Genomic DNA, 16,928 nt, shown 5'->3' with positions numbered 1-16,928 from the left:
TTTAGGAATATATGTTTAATGGACTATAAATGGACTATTTAATTTATTTAAATGAGAGATTTTAGAGTTATGACAAGGAAGTGAAACTTCTGAAGTCTTTCTGAAAAGTTACACTCGTGGCTTTAGCTTGTGAGGATTGTTCACTTTAGTTTGGAGCTATTGTGATATTTTGTGACAATCTTTGATTTACAGTCTAATCATCCTACGTTTGTTATGTCTTTGTATGAATATATGAATGTTGATTGCATTGTTTTGTACATTATTCTTGCTTTGATTGCTTAAAATGAACCATTTCAAATCAAATCAAAAATCAAAATTTCCCCGGGTCTTGTCATCTTCTGTTTTTCAGGTTTTCCCTGTGATGCTGCATTCACACTGCCCTTAGGAACACGTGTTCAAGCCGCCACTTCCGATGAAAAGTCCACATTTATATAGTATTTGTTTAAAACTCTCAGCTGTTTCTACGCCTTTTGTATTTTAATCTGAATATATTTTATTATTGCGAGCCACAGGCGGACAACAGAAGAGACTGCAGGGTTCTCCAAATAGATAAACATCGTCACAAGGAAGTTGAGAGAAACTGCGAGTGCGACCACTCAGAATTCCCTCAGGCGTTTTCACAAGACGGGGGAGGAGTGGTGACCTTTCTATCTTCTGTGAATCTCACAGCAAATAAAAGCGCAGCGCTACTGGAGCCTCCATTTTCTTCCAAAAGCTCCCAGATGAACCTAACCTCAGCCGCATATAGCAGCTAAGATAGATAGCAATGGCAGCAAAGGCGGATAAACAGACCAAAGCTCAGTAAACCGTGTCCTCCTCCCAATTAGCTGATGCAGATGGGAAGAAAAGAACAAAGAGTAGAAAGCAGGTCAACAGAAGCTTGAAGATGCTCTGATTCAACTGGTCATTTATTGATTGACCCCCCATCCAGGGGGCCGTGGATTTGTCTGCTGTTGTGGCTCCACCTACACAAAAAGGCATGCCTGCACTCTCCTAATTGGGTGCCAAACATGGAAGAGTCTTCTGAAGTCGCAAATGTCGTCACACTTATGAAAGTGACTCTACAGCAGACGACTGCTCTCCACATCAGAGCAGCGTCTGGTGTGCACGTGTTGCACAGCAGCAGCATCCACACATGCAGGATCTTCAGTGTTATTGTCCCACAGTTTTAATGTGTGTCAGTCAACGGTGAGTGATGGTTTGAACCCTTTTAAACCTATTCAAGTGAAATTTTTTAATAAGTCGTAGCATCCGTTGATTATTAGGGTCTGAATCACATCATTTACACATTTTTGTTATTGACTAATCACATTCAGCAATGTATTTTCCAACTGGAGAAATCATAGGTGCTGTTTTTTAATTTTATTTTAACAAAAATAAAAAGGATACACAGCCATACACAGCATTAAAGTCAAAACACAAACTCAACAGAAAAAGAACCTGGTTGGTAACAGAGACTTCATTTAACCAAGAACTGTGTACACTGGAGACTTGCTTGACACAGCAGACAATTGTTATTAATGCATGAATTGACATGCTCTGGCTGCACTTTAAATTTATGTGCAATAAACATTTCATTTTACTGTATAGTCTTGCTTAAATGTACAGGCATGTATTGAAAAGAGCTGCTGGAAATAATTTGGTTTTGCACTGCATAATGATAATAAAATATTCCAAATCTGAAGACTAAATAAAACGTATAAATAACAGGAAGTAGAAAAACTGTATTATAATAGACAAAGTATACAAGTTCCTGTGTGTTAAAGAAAGGTTTGCTGCATACATAGCCTTGTGACAATAGCATGGAGATCTCCAAAAAAAAATGGATCAGGAGTTTCTGAAAGAGACAAAGCTCAAACCTGAAACTCTAAAAAACAATGCAGGTAGATGGAAATCACAGCGTCAGAACTTCTTTTTTCTCTCATTGAACTTCCAAGACTGTGTTGTAATCTAATTTGTTCTGCTTCAATACAGACTCAGGGTTGGGCAAGTCACATGCAATTAATATGTCAGCAGAGTCAATAAATGTAATATGCATAACGCACTGGCAAAAAGCCAGAGACGTATAAAAACGGGTCAGAAAGGTCCAGAAATTGGATTAAGATACTGACTGGCAGAGCATGGACATTCTGGACATGATACTGAGCTTAAATCTGGCTGATAAATATCCTTGGGCTGAGGTTTGTCATAATGTAAAGCAGCAGAGATAGAATTACATAAAGCCTTTGTCACGTGCACCCATTTGGGTGATACAGGGTTTGGGGTGGTCCGGGCCCGTAGATGGTCAAAGAGATGAGCGACCACATGTGTCTTGTGGTTCCTTTGAGGCTCATGATGCCACCATAACCCTTGTGCTATCCTAGGCACTTTTAACTTTGGGAGTTGGGTCATCTAGACCCACTAGACAGTGCTCTGAACCTTTTTTCTTCAATGATTTGTGATCTTCACTGGTGTCCATGGATCACATGAAATCTTTCCACCTTTATCCACCTTTGTCATGGTAGGGAGAACACGTCAATGTAAGGGTGGGGTCATCTAAGATAGCACAACGGTTACGGAACGTCATAAAAATGAAACTCACAATTGTCGTCAGCGTGGTAAATTTATCGTGAAGTACAGTATTTCAGAAATATTATAGGTTTCACGCACCTGTGACGTATAAGTGATGATGTTGTAAGGTGGGAGTCCTGGCTCCTTATGGACCATGCTAAAATGCTGCACACAAGTAATTGCCAGTAGGATGCCGGAACAAACCACATTCTGATTGTCCCATTTTCTCATTTCTATCTCTCACAGGCTCCCTGCACAGTATGTAAAAATGAGGGGAGGGGGCTTAAAAAAGTATGTATGAAACATCTACTTCTCACCTACCACACCCTTCCTTGACCTTAGGTGTTGTCTCACACGCAAACAAAGCCCTAAAACCACAACAAGAATCATGATCAGATCTTAGCTATAGCCAACTTACAGAATAGAAAATAAAACGATCAGGGTCACGTTTAATGCTCAGCAAAGCCGTATGACTGCAGACAGGAAAATGGGAAATAAAAAATAGTTTAGAACAGAGAAAGCATCAGATCATCCAGGAAAACCTTGCAGAGACTTTAAAGAAAGCCTGTTTATTCAGCACTTCTAAAAGCCCTTTGACTGTTTCTTGTGAATAAGACAGGCAAAAGTCAAAACAGTCGGCTTCTGACTTCAGTCATGGTCTTAAAGTTCACTTCTACTTCTTTGCAGAACTGATTTATTTGTGGCATCTCTCCTTTTTCCAAAACTGTGTGGATTGTTGAAAGTCGAGAGTTTTACTGCGGGAACCTTGATGTTCCTCGCCCCAAAGGAGGAAAGAAAAAGAAACTAACCAAGCAGCAAGGAACCACAGTGAGGACCACACCTGCATGTGGCATTGACGCCAACCATGACACACACCTCTTAAGCTGTTAATAGGCACGCTGACTCAGAATCCCCATTTGATTTATGTGCCGCCACTATGTTTGTCAGAGTATAGCGCTTAATATATGTTTATGGTTGGCAGTAACCGTCTTTTATTTCAAGTCAACCAACTTTATCATCTACAACCCTCACAGTGGAGTCATGCTCAGATGTGTGGAAAATGAAAAGCTTTTGTTACGCCTCATGCAGTTGTAGCATCAGAGGACTCATTCTAGTCAGTGAAAACGGTCACACCAGACACACACAACGGCATTTCCAACAGGTCCTAGAAGTAGGCGGGTCAAAAACAATATTTTATATTAATTTAAGAAAACTCATTTTCAAAAATCAAAGACAAAAAGTTGGTTGATCATCAAGTGAAGTATCCTTCTTAAAGACTCACTCTAAAGAAAATTGTGTTTTGATGTTTTTAACTTGTTCCTGTAACATTTTTCAGATGATGAAGGATATATATAAAGAACAAGCTTAAATTAAGTTTAAATTACATTTCTGAGTATTTCTTAATTCAAATCGTTGTGAATCAGGAGCAGATGAAAAATGCAGTAATGGTTCATATTTGGTGGAAATTATGCTAGGTGGGCCACAAGCACCCTGCTCCAAGCCATTTTGACTACTTGCAAACCAAAAAATGGCTAAATTAACTTATATAATGCTTTTCTAACTTTCTCAAAGGCCTAAATCGCTTTACAGTCATACTCCATTTCACCCTCTCACACACACGGACGTCGGCTCTGCTGCTGAACCTTCCACCAGAAGTAAGGCCCAAGGACACTTCGACATACGGGCAGGTAAAGCAGGAATCGAACCTGCAGTCTCCTGAACAGATGTCGACCACCCTACTGTTACCCAATCCATGTTTGTCTTTGTTTTCCTCATCAGAGCTTGTATCTGGCACAAAATTGTTCGCCATTTTTGCTGCGGCTGCAATGTTAGGTTGGGGTTGTGGGGGGCTGTAAGCCAGTGGACAGCCATGTAAACAGAGAGCTCTTTTATCGGAGGTAGGGTAGCTCTGCACCAACAGTCCCGCCCTCTGAGTGGAAGGTTCTAGTGAACTCCTGCTGCTCTCCAGAAACTATGTCCTAGAAAATGACACAGGTTTGTTGATTTTGCCTAAACGCAGCATAATCATAACTATAAGACCACTTTAGATGCTTTGAAAATAGATCAAAAGAGGATTAGTGTGGGATTTAAGGTATCAATGGATTTCTGTACCACCTGTCCCTTCATCCTTCTTAATTTTTTTTCTGGATTGGACTCAGTTACTGTATTGCAGTTTAGTGGGTAAGTAGATTTACAAAGAAAATGTAGTATGAATCATGGTGTCATGGCGCAGGACTCCTGGATCATAAGGCTGCTCTATGTTTGAACTCATGTCATATACAGTAAAAAGCGCACCGAACTATGAGGCACATTAAGCGAGACAAAAGTCAGAGAGAATTCAATCAGTCAGACTTTATTAACTGTGTTCACAGTAACTCTATAGAACTTGTCTGTAACATGCTAGACGTTAGCCGCGTTAGCAAATAACACCTGTAACTCCCAACATGGTTTTCCACATGTAAAAAATCAGACTGGCACCACTAAAACCAACATTACTGTGAGGTAAAAAAGAAAAAAACACAGTCTGTTAGCGGCGTTAGCGTATTCACAACACCTCCCAACCAGACATTTTGTTACAACCAGTAAAAAAAGTAAACGCAACCAGAATTAATCCATATTTGAGACGCATTTTCGATATACATTTTCTTTCATTAAGGCTTTCAAGAGCGCCTTCATATGTGAAAAAATATAGGAATACCCTGGCAGATCAGCTTCTCTACTTAAAAAAAAACTCAATAAGCTGCATGTATACCCAAGACTAGAATCAATCAATTAAAAAACATAAAATTATTTTTTTTAAAGATGTATAGAAAACCTGAAACTAGAAAAACCTAATAAACTTCACTAACAGCAGCCAATATCACCACAAACCGCCTTGCAGTGAGGTAAAAAGCCAACCATGACATCAAAACACCACCAACTCCGGTGGTACAACGGCCACCACACGATGGCAGACCTCACTGTTTATTTATAGAGTAACTCTAACATTATGGACTTTTGGAATACATTAAGCACAACTACATTTTCAGCATCCAAAAGGATTAGTATACCTCTCTTTCTTTTTATTTTTTCCTCTTGTTGAGTTGTGACATCTGGACTTCTTTCTTGAAATGTTTCGTCACTCATCCAAGCGGCCTCACCAGTCGAGTTTTTAAGGAAGAATATTTGAAGTGCAGAAGCCACGACTCAACTTCAAGAGGAATGAGAACCTTCCCCGACATTTTTATCACATGCAAATGTATTTATTTTTTTCCTCTTTTGGCATCACATTTAGTAATGACAGCATTACAGCTGCTTTGTCAACACTGCTGCCAGCCTCAGTCATTTTTTGGTCATTTTGTAGCATCTCAACTAAAATCACTCCCACACAATGCAGACTGGCCTCTTCTCCAAACGATTGTAACCTCCACCACCATGTTTACCTACAGAATGAGTCAGGAAAAAAAGCAAAACACATTTTCCATCTGAGAGCATTGTGCTGTATCTTCATTTACTCTGTTTTTTGAAGAACTTCCACCAAAAGGTTCGCTCCCATTAGTGACCTGCCTTTACATTTAGTGATGGAAAGTTGCTGTATGCTGTATAGGATAGCATGCTTGAACCAAACATGATTTTGTAGCGCTCTTTGTCACTTTGTGAAAACAGAAATCAACCACACCGGACCTGTGAAGACCTTTGCAAGACTTTAAACAGCACCTTTGTCAAACTGAGAGCTGAAAACACACGTATCTTTCAAACATTGTTTTAGATTCTTGGCCTTTTTGTTCACTCTGTCGTTTTTTCCCCTCCAGCTAGAGGAAAGAATTTGAACTGTCATCAGTCAGTCATCAGTTCTCTGTAAACCAGGGGCCCCTAACCACTGACCCAATGAACGGTGCCATGAAGCAGAGGAAAAAACGTACATTAAATAGTTTCTCTAATGGTACAAAACACAGCAATTCATCAGCTACTCTTTATTTTGAACCGCACAATTCTTTTGGGATGCAAAATGGAGACAGTTACGTCTGGTAAGCTGCAAGGTTTAGGTGAAATTTCAGCAGAACAGCTTTTTTTCTTTTCATTCCGAGGCTTTAAATCTCACAACATGTCTGGGATTATTCTGGTATAGGCCTGTTTACCTGTGTGAACTGCAAAGATTATGCTTTTGGTTGTTTTTTACATGCAGAGGGGTAGTAAATATGCTGTTTGGAAATGAACAGGACCTTTTGTGTTATGAGGTAATAAGAGTTATTGAGCTAAACCTTGGCAAAGTTTAAAAAATGATCAGAATAAATCTTTACAAATCTTGGTTTTGTAAAGGTCGCTAATGGGGGCAACTAATAGAATAGAATAGAATAGAACTTTATTGATACCCCAAAGTGGAAATCACCAATTATTATTAGTGCATGACATTTCTCATTGACTTCTATGACGGCCCATTGACAGCCAATGAAATCTGAGTACGCTTTTCAATTGCACCTTGCACACGGCAGCAGCATCACTGTTTGAAACGTATCTGCTGGACAGTCTGTCAGCTTTAGACTCACTCAGTTGACAGAAATTGATCAAAAACAAAACGCAGCATCAGAAGTATCACTTTTAGCGTTAAAGAATGCAGACTAAACTTTCAAAACATACCTTTTTTTTCTGTTTAACATCTGAAAAGTAGAGTTCCTGCGATGTGTCTCATCGTTGGAGTTCAGTTCTTTTCCTTGGCTTTGAAAACTCTACGTCCCCTGCTTGGCTTTTCCCCACTTTTAACTCTGTTTCAGAGAGTGGTCTGGGCAACTGCTTCCGAAGCCTTTTGGAGCAGGACTGGGACCACCCTTAAAAGTGGTTGGTGAGTAGAAAAGTCCTCATCCCACTGTCAGTCAAAGGCTGGAGCATAGTTGCAGCTGGGCCACCATCCAAACAGACATGAAACTATTCTATTTCGGTCTGCCACATGAGCAGTGGTGCAGCTCAGAGGAGGGAAGTAAGACTCTGTGGTGGAGCATGTAATTGCAAAGTGACCAGATATGGTGAGGAGTAATTGCAGACCTCATCAGATGGAGTGAAACTGCCAACAAGAGAAGGTAAAGAACATTTAAATAACGCTGTGGAAAAGAAGAAACAGAACAGACTGCATAAATAAATGGGAAGCTGGGTTCCAGATGTGGCTGAACAAGGAGGGAGGGCTGGAGAAGAAGGGGGAGGGAGGGACAGAAACGGGACCCAAATGAAGAGATTGCCATGGCAGCAAAGAAGAAAAACAACCCCAAAAGAAAAAGGTTTTCGTTGACATGGTGGAGGTGTGTTTACCTTCCCAGACACAGTCACACGTGACTGGGGAAAGGGGGATTGGGGTAGGTGAGAGGATGTTGGGTCTGGCCTTGGGTTGTTTCTGGACCTTTACCAAGAGTGCACCTTGGCGTCTGGTTTCACTTCAGCCTTGGAAATGGCTTCCTCCTGGAAAAACTGTGGGCTTTAAAAATGAAGGAAATTCAAAGTATAAACGGCCGTCGGTCAGCTGGTTCTCATTACAGTGAAGACCCTGCAGCTCTGGGTTTGCTGTAGCTTGTAATGTTTATTCTTCAGTGAATTATTACGCGATTGTACGTCACATAGATTTGCGCGAACTATACCATGCAAACCCCACACTGTAAAGGCTACAAATATTAGCTTTAGCTTAAACTAAATAACACATTTCCTCACAGATTTGACCTCATTTCCTGGTTAAAGCAGCACGATAAGCCAGAATTAATGAGACCAAAACCTCCACTTTGGAAACCTACACAGGGTTTTACCAAAAATAAATTTGGATTAAAAAGGAATATTGGAGGACCAGCTTTCTAGTTTTATTTTTTGGCATCATCCTAACGGTTGTGTGCTGTCAGGCAGTGAGGCACAATATTTTGCTTCAAAAAAGTTAAAGACTTGAACCACATGACAGAAGTAAAAACAACATTTTACAGAAATTACAAGGATAAATTTAGAAACTAATCAGGGTGAGTCAGAATTTAAAGGTTTTTTGGAAATCACGAATTATGTTGTATTTAGGAAAAACAGGAACCATCTGTTGTGGTACATATATATATGTATATTATATACTATATATATATATATATTTTTTTTTTAACTTTTAAAATCATTGATTTAATAAATTGGAAATAAGTATTATCGTTGTCAAAAGCAACATCAACTATGCGATGGGGTCCCCACTGTCTGCCATGAGTGCTGGAAAATGTTGTGGATGTGAAAAGAAACCAGAGGGTTTCTTCGTGTTTCAGCAAAACCAATAAAATGCAAAGTTGGAAACGCCGGTGAAGCAAAAGCGGCTGACCAGCAGAATCCTGACTTCAACTCTGTAGTTTTCCCATGTCAGACTGCTCTTAGAAACATTTAAAGGAAGCGTCTTCCAAAACCGGAGGTTTTCACGCGGGTTTGTGGTGAGGGTTTCTGGGAAATGGACGAGGGGCATGTCCTCTCTATGGAGACAGCGGCTCACAACTTGGTTTCTCTTATATAAACTACCGTATATTCCATACAAAAAGGGGCACCAGATCATTAGACGCACCGTCAATGAATGTTCTATTTTTTAACTTATATCATATATAGGCACAATGAACTATAAGGTGCATTCAATGACACAAAATAGTCAGAGATAAATCTGTCAGTCAGTTAGACTTTATTTACTAGTGGTTTAACAATACACGTTGGACCGAACCAAAGAAATGTATTGAATTCTATTTTTTTATTAAACCTTTAATATTTTTATTTTCAAAAGACAGTGGACTTATGAACGATTGTTGCAAAACACTCATATGAATTAGAGTTTAACTTAAATCGATTACTTCATTTCCGCTGTTTAAAACAAAAAAAAGTAGTGAGCATGGTGTCCGAATTGGTTTTAAAATCCAGGCACTAGAAAGGCCTGAACCATATAGTTTTTCAGTTGTTGGGGAATAGGGTGAGAATTCAGGCATAGCCTAGAACATGTTTGTAATATGCTACACGTTAGCCATATTGGAGGCATTAGCATATTTACAATACCTGTAAATCCCAACTTTGGTCGCAACACGAAAAAAACAAAAGTTACTGTGATTATGCCACGCTCTACTTTGCTAGTAACACCTTAAAAAACACATTCCGACACCGCTACACGTTAGCGTATTTATAATACCCGTAATTCACAACCTGGTTTGTCAAAAGACAGATTGATACAGCTAAAACTAACATAACTGTGACTAATCGAACTCCAAACCTTATTAGTAACACAAAGACAAGCAGTTTGACACCGCTACACGTTAGCCATGTTAGCGTGTTCACAATACCTGTACCTTGTTTCCAACACGAAAAAAAAAACAATCAAGTAAAAATGGTGAAACTAATAACTGTATAAAATAGCTAGCAATTCATATGGTTAAAAATAAGTCATAATTAGTCATGTGAGAAACTTTGGTGACTGTAGTTTTAGTATCTTCAGAGCTATTGAACATTTTTGATCAGATGGAATTCAAATGTCTGTTAAAAATTCTTAAAAGATAGTGATGACTTTCTTCCAAATTTGCACTTTGTAGACGGTGTCTTGGCAGCAGTCTCACCGCCATCTCTGTCAGCAGCCATTCTCATTAAAAATTAACAAACATCTGATCTTTTTTCTTTTAAATGCTTTCGTTTGAGTCAAAGCAAAATGAAAGAGATGCTAGCTGTCAGGTTTAAACGTTTATTAAAAGAGTTATTGAGCTTTGAAGTCTAGTAGTGAACATCTTGCTAACTTTACCTTTTTTATGCGCCTCCCGCTCAAACTGCTACTGTTTTCCGCTGTGCTTCACAGCTATAAAATGTTGCAATCCTTTTTTTGATTTGCACACTTTTAGTAGAGAATTTATCTGTAATAATAAGCTTGAAATGTCTGAAACCATGTGATCAGGCTCGATTTCCGATCAAGGGATCGTATTGGGACATCCCTAAATTTCACCCAACCGTGTTTGGAACACGTAAAAAAAAATCAAATTCATCAAATTTACTTCTACAGTTCACTCCTCGTCCATAAAGCCCGGAACCAGAATGAATATAAGGCGCTGCCGGCCTATGATGTTATTTCTTGAAAAAAAATTAAATCTTGAACGTTAAAGAGCGGAAAACATGGTATTTCATTCTGAAATGAAAAGGCCCGGTTCAGAGCAGCTGTGTGCTATTAGGACTGCTTTTCAAATTTCCTCTGTGGGGACAGTTAGGTTGCTGAAGAAACACCCACTCAAAACCAAGCTGACCAGATATCAGTTATCAAGAACCATCAGAACAGGGTTTTATCCCTTTTTCAATAAGCTGGGAACCTTTTTCAATGTTGATTTCTGCATACCTCAGACTTCTGTGTCAACTTGGCTCAGTCTGCCAGATATGCAGACAAAGACGTGTGACACTGAGAGTGCAGAAAAGCTATAAAACCCCGAGGGCTTCAAGGATCAAGAGGAGATGGAACTCAAATCCCCCTGACTGCTATCACTGTGACATCTTATTTCTCCTCTCACATGGGAGACATTTCATCATGAATCGACATTTTACTTATTTATTTCACAATTTTATTAGTAGTTCATAAAATCAGTAAAACAACTCACCATAAAAATGTAATTTGTTGTATGTGTCAACAGTCTTCATTTACTTCATGCATAAAGCACACAGTGACAAATATCCGGCATTTTGTCGTTTGGCATTCATCCGTGCAGCCAAACAGGATCAACTGCGTCCTGTTTTCACTTACTCCTCATCTGAATGACTTCATTATCCCTTCAGCTCCACTTCTTGCCTGCAGTGCTTGTCATCCATCCGAGAGGCCTGGAAGAATTTCCTTCTGCTTTTCTTGTTTTTACTTGCTCTTTATGAATAAAGTTATACCTTAAACTGGACTCAAAATGAGCAAAAACAGCTAAAACATATGGAAAAGCAGCATTCATGTCCATTTGGGTTTTCGTATAACATCATTAAATGGTAAAACTGAATTAAAATGTTTATGTGCATATCTCTTGTCAGTGATTGGACGTTTTTTTAGTTTGTAAGAACAGCAGTAACCCTTTTGGGGTATTTTTCCTTGAGCATCTCCTCCGTGGCTCATTGCTGTTTTGAAAGCCAGTGAGGCGTTTCTGAGCTTGACTGAAACTTTTGTGAGGATCATAACGTTGCCATCTATTGGAGCTCTGCTGCAAAAACAAGTGGAGCCTCAGACGTTCAGCCAGTCTTCATCTACCGCTCACTGACTGCAAATGTGGTGTGATGCAAAAAAGCCAACAGCGCCCAACATTTACACGTCAGTGCAAATCTGCGCAACTGAAGAAAAACACGTCTGACTGCAAGTTTGGCTGCTTTTTATTTTGTAATTCCCCATGCACGGCTTTCTTTGCATCATGTGATGTTTTACATTTGCAGAAATGCAGCAGGTATGAACAGTACTGTGACCTCGATCTGCAACGGTTGACGAACCGGCGTGTGATTGTGATGTGTTTGTCTGTTCGTCGCTGTGAGGTAATAACCGTGTTTAGTTAATCATGATTAGTGATAAGTGTCACCGCATGTCTTTTTTTTCGAGTGTTATTTCCTTCCACACAAGCCTTTGAAGAACAAAACCCCAAACCCAAGTGTATCTAAAATACATTTTAATCTTGCTGAAATTGTTTTTCACAATATTGTTTACAATATTAGTCTGTCTTCATCTCTTCACCCTCATTGGGGTAGTTATCTTGAAACAGAGCTGTACAATCACGTTCATGTAAATTGTTCTACATCAAGGCACAAGACAACAGCCGTTGTGGGGATGGGGGGGTTGAGGGGGGAGTCTTGGGTAGGCTGATCTGTAATGGCGTCCCTCTGGCACACGGGATAGCAGGAAGACGTCCGATGGACAGTGTTACGTATGGATCTGAGTTGGGGAGGCAGACGGACATGTAGGGGTGGGGGTACATATGTGCTCTATGGAGGTGAGTGGAGGGAAAATAAGGAAGTGATAACCAATGCTGCTTTCTTTTTATTTTCCAATAATATTCATGTAGAAAAAGAGGATTTTTTTTCTTTCTTTTTTTAAGGAGCTCGTTTGTTCATGTACACAAAGTAAAGTGCTTTTTTTTTTCTTTCTGTCTCTTATTTGCCAAAACCAAAAGGATTTACTAACTCCATGGAAATGGAAATGTCCTTTTTCGTTCCCGGTAGGAATCTTGATGAGTGGATAAAGGGCCAGTTTTGGTGTTTATTTTCTGCTCAGTAATGATTATCTCTCTTTTTTATTTTTGTTCACACGTCTTTTTCTGAAGTTTTCTTTTCAGGGTTTGACCTGGAAGAAGAGAAAACAAAGAGAAAAAATGTCATCAACGTGATATTAGCTGCTCCTCATCTTTACACCATCATTTATTTCTTTTATGCATTAATGCCAATGAATATGCAAATTCACCCACTAAAATCATAAAATCAGAGACGTGCATCAACTTAAACATCTTGTGATTTTTTGTAAGAAGCATTTACCATTTTATCTTGTGGGAAATCTCACATCTGGATGCTTCTCCTCCGCCTTCCAAAGGCTTTGGCTCCGACATTGGTCGGGACGAAGTTGCTGTTGCCCATTCCCCCCGATCGGCTGAGGAAGTCTGCCAGCCGGTGAGTCACGCAGGTCGCTGTGTTGCAGGCTCGCTTCTGTGCTGTAACGCTGCTTCAGGAGAGCAGAAGGGGTTACCGCCAAGGTCAAATGTCACCTTCTTCCAGACCATTTATCGCAGGATCCTGGTTACTTTCATTTGAAACACGAACAGGCATGCACAGAAATCTGTCTTACCTTTTGAACTGGAGAGGGCTTCTCTTTAACTTTTATAGACTCTTAAATTCGGTGTATGCACACAAAAGGTTGGGTCTTTTTTATGCATCTTAGAATGAAAACCGACTAAGGCATCCTGGTATAAAAATACATTTATTGAACAACATTGATGGTGTCGCATGAGTGGATGATTTTATTGGTTAGATTAGGTGAATGTCTCTTAACTCTTGACTTTCGTTGGCTTTGGAACGCTATCAGATGACTCTACATGCTGTACAGAGATGGATTTCAAAAGTGGCACATTTGTTTGTCATGAAATCTGATTATCTCAGATGGAAGGAAGAAATTATTCTCTGCCAAATGAAAAGGGAAGAGTAAAAAAAAAGTCACATTCTGGTCTTGTCAATCGAGCAGGTAAGTCAGCATGCAACTTGCCAATCATAAAACTGGAAACTGGGATGAGGAAGATGGTAGGGAAGGAGGTAAAGGAAGAGGGGGTGGGGGGAAGGAAGAAGAGATGCGGTTAGATGCTGTCAAACGTCTCGCCGTAGCTTGCATAGCTGTCACTCTCAGGCGCACTGCGCTTCTTTCCGGGCGTTCCTGCTCCCACGTTTGTGCGCGGGAACGTCTGCAACTTATGCAGCTCCTGAGACAGCTTCCCCAACACGCAAGTGCTGAGGTTGGAGCAGCGCTTGGTAAGGGGCCTGTCCATGCTGCTGGGGAGGGGACACACAAAAGACATGCACAGAACAGACTCATAGGTTTGGGAAATCATGCAGATGGATAGATATTGTTTAAACCCGTTTCGTTAAAAACAGGATTGCGTTCACATGCATGTCTGACCCATGCTATGACCGGTATAAATACAGAACTGTTCCAGACTTGTACAACACCATGCCAACCCCTCCCTTTCCAAGGATTTAAAGGTCATCATGCGGGAAAAATCCCACCCGCCGTACATTAGGACCCTCAAGTTCAAACAGACGCTTTCCACTTTCATGCAGCTTCTCATGCACACTTTTCCAAAGGGATAGACCGTTCACATGCCCAGCAGGCATCGATCACATATAGTCAGAAAGTTCACTCTTCCATGCGGGAGAAAGGCCATGACAGAGAATACAGATCTTTATTTTTCATTGTCTTTTTATATGATTTAGTTCTCTCATCCTCTGGTTGTCTGATAAGTTACATACCTTTAGCTCTGATTGAACCTGAGACGCATCTTCAGTGGGGTAAAAGTGAACCAGTAGATAATGAGCCACCGTAAAACATGGACAAGCTCAGCCCGGAAAAAGAACTGTCCTTTTATCTCCTGAATAACCCATAGGTTCAATTGTAACGTCTCTCTTTTAGTATCAGAAAAACAAAAAAAAAGATTCACATGTACCTGTTTCCCTCAGTAGCCTGCTGCTCCAACTCCTCCGCCGTCATCTGCACAAATTCCTTGACGATGGCGTTGAGTAACCTTCGTGCCTCGTAGTCCGTGAGCGTGACTCGGTCTGACATGGACTCTAAACCCGGTCTATTGGGGGGGGGGGGTTGAAAAGGTTAGAGGTCAGACAGGAGAGCACTCATGTAAATCTTACATCTGACTTTTGACCTGCTGTCTAAAGGAGGGATGTATGTGAGGGTGGTTTAGGGGGTCTCCAGGAGGCTGGGGGAGCAGGGAGGATGAGTTTAAGGGATAGAGGGAAAAAGATGCAGGGACTTAACCTCCTGTCCTGTGGAAGGAATGACATTTATGCTGAAAAGGGCCGCTGGCCAACAAGGCGGGGAAACAATCTGAGGAAAGTGCCCCATTTGAAAAAGAGGCTGGTGTGCAGCCGACTGGAGATGTATTACAAAATCGATCACTTCATGAGAACAGTCGGGGAGTGGCTGGAAAGCAGGTTCACAGGCAAATTCAAAAAAGCTCATTTATTTACCATAAGTTAAAACGAGTTTGTTTTTTCGTTTTTTTTTTGTAAAGTTCAAATGGATTATTTTTCTATAACAGTCTCTGAAAGAGGAATTTTTGAAAATAAGAGATAAGCCAACTGTTGATGCAGCCGTTTAAAGCAATACGCTTACATTTATTTACAGCACAAAAAAAAATGTTTTTGCCTTGAAGTAGATGATAAATTAAGGTCATTTTGAAACTGAACTGGTTTGATACATATTGTTGCATCAATAGGCATCAAGAGGTTTAAGAAAATCACTACAAACTCTGCATCTTTATATAAAATATAACGTCTACAATTCCTACCTATTGCATTTTTTTCACCCATAAAATTTGTGCTAAATGCAGGCTGGAAGATGAAATCCAATTTGAGTTTCTCACCTGGCAGGAGCAGCTTGTGAGCAGTACATCTGGCAAATGACCAGGGCATAGGCAACAAGGAAAGCAGAGATCTTCAACATAACCATGGTCCCCTAAACAGCAAAAAGAGACAACCCCATCAGCGCCCTTGTTGACAGAAATGTCTACGGGGCCACTTGTTGCCGTCTGCTCCTTCTTCTTCTGTGGGGAGGAAAGTTGCTACGGGAAAAAAGGAGCAACCCGCGTCCCAGCCTCTCGATTGGTGGCAACGCAGCAGTCCCCTCTACTTTTGTCCATTGAAACACACTTTTCCCCCAATTATCCAGCTGAGAGCACAGGACACGCAGTTCCCCCCATCCCGTTTGTGCCTAGGAGATGCCATCAGGATGGGTGTGTGTGTGTGTTTGGATGAGGGTTGGGCAGGTTCCCAGACTCTGCATTGTAGGTAGAACTTGCAGAAGAGGAGGGGTAAAGAGGGAGGTGTGTGTGTTGAGGATGGGAGGGGGTGGCTTCTAGATTGCCAGCTCCCTGAGGGACCAGTGCATTAGTGTAATAAGCTGCCACCACTACCTCATGCATCGTCTGGGACACACACACGCACTCAAAACTGGTTTCTCCTGCACATTTTTTTCCGTCTGCTGGAGGTTTTTCTCCTTCTTTGCCATTAGTTTTGAAAAAAAAACCCTCTTAGTCTTTTTCCAGCCTCTCCTCCTCCCGTCCCCCCCCCCCCCCTTCCCCCTGCTCAGCTCAGCATCTGACCTTCCCCGGGTGGACATTGTGGACCCACACAAAGAGAATGGCATGGATGATGGTGACCCTGGCAGTCAAACTCCATTCCCATCACCGCAATCTAACACGGCTGCTCCTGACGCACACAAAAGTCCAACTGACAGTCAAAGTCTGCACCCAACACGGGACAAAATCCAACACTTACCTTTGGTGAAAGTCGCCCCGCAAAACAAAAAATAAGATGAACCTTTCAGTAAACTTTCTCTCAACTTGTAGGACAACTCTTGATTCTGTTGCATGCAGCTCCAACGCACCAGCCTATATATCCCACCACTTGGATTTGTGCATTGACTGTGTAGGTGTTTAATTATGAGCCGGCAGCCAATCAGACGGCTCGGATGCTACGGCAAACCAATGGCATGGCTCCCCTCTGTCCTGGCTCACTCATAAGAGATATTGCTTCTGTGCTGACGTCATTCCTCAGTCACTAAGTGCCCCATTCACAAAATCCAGCCGTCGTTTGGACCATTTCCTTCCCTCCATTTGCATTGATGTCACTAATTAAAAAGTGGCCGACGCAAAGCGGTTGAGAAA

The 16,928-nt window shown here is 40.9% G+C and overlaps 2 protein-coding genes across 7 annotated transcripts in view; both read right to left on the bottom strand.

Moving 5' to 3' along the window:
- The window catches only part of insc (INSC spindle orientation adaptor protein), a 76,065-nt gene extending 68,469 nt beyond the window's left edge, over positions 1–7,596 (bottom strand). For both annotated transcript variants that reach the window (XM_004069393.4, XM_078949251.1), the window contains exon 1: positions 7,168–7,596. The gene's annotated coding sequence lies outside the window, so the exon portion shown is untranslated. The remainder of the gene's footprint in view (positions 1–7,167) is intronic.
- Positions 7,597–12,516: 4,920 nt separating this feature from the next.
- calcb (calcitonin related polypeptide beta) lies at positions 12,517–16,679 on the bottom strand. 5 transcript variants are annotated; one of them, XM_011475715.3, is made up of 5 exons: positions 16,540–16,679; positions 15,627–15,718; positions 14,694–14,828; positions 13,021–13,204; positions 12,517–12,832 (listed from the first exon to the last, which is right to left on the bottom strand). In XM_011475715.3, exons 2-4 carry the CDS (start codon positions 15,710–15,712, stop codon positions 13,042–13,044), a joined length of 384 nt encoding a protein of 127 aa, XP_011474017.1. In that variant the 5' UTR covers positions 15,713–15,718; positions 16,540–16,679; the 3' UTR covers positions 12,517–12,832; positions 13,021–13,041. The 5 variants fall into 5 exon arrangements, with proteins under 5 accessions (XP_011474017.1, XP_011474018.1, NP_001098364.1 ...); XM_011475716.3 differs by having other exon boundaries at positions 13,021–13,201; XM_011475713.3 differs by lacking the exons at positions 12,517–12,832; positions 13,021–13,204 and adding an exon at positions 13,441–14,022.
- Positions 16,680–16,928: the final 249 nt, after the last annotated feature.

The sequence above is a fragment of the Oryzias latipes genome, chromosome 6, assembly GCF_053564925.1.
Source record: "Oryzias latipes strain Hd-rR chromosome 6, Olatipes_Hd-rR_3.1".
In the NCBI taxonomy this organism is placed as follows: Eukaryota; Metazoa; Chordata; class Actinopteri; order Beloniformes; family Adrianichthyidae; genus Oryzias; species Oryzias latipes.
This window is presented reverse-complemented; position numbering and strand designations above follow the sequence as displayed.

Excerpts from the sequence above, each read along its gene's own strand:
- calcb (XM_011475713.3), bottom strand. The coding sequence starts at position 15,712 with ATGGTTATGTTGAAGATCTCTGCTTTCCTTGTTGCCTATGCCCTGGTC. Across the intron at positions 14,829-15,626 it reads TCACAAGCTGCTCCTGCCAG|ACCGGGTTTAGAGTCCATGT; the intron begins GTGAGAAACTCA and ends CCCCCCCAATAG. Across the intron at positions 14,023-14,693 it reads CAGGCTACTGAGGGAAACAG|CAGCATGGACAGGCCCCTTA; the intron begins GTACATGTGAAT and ends TCCCCTCCCCAG.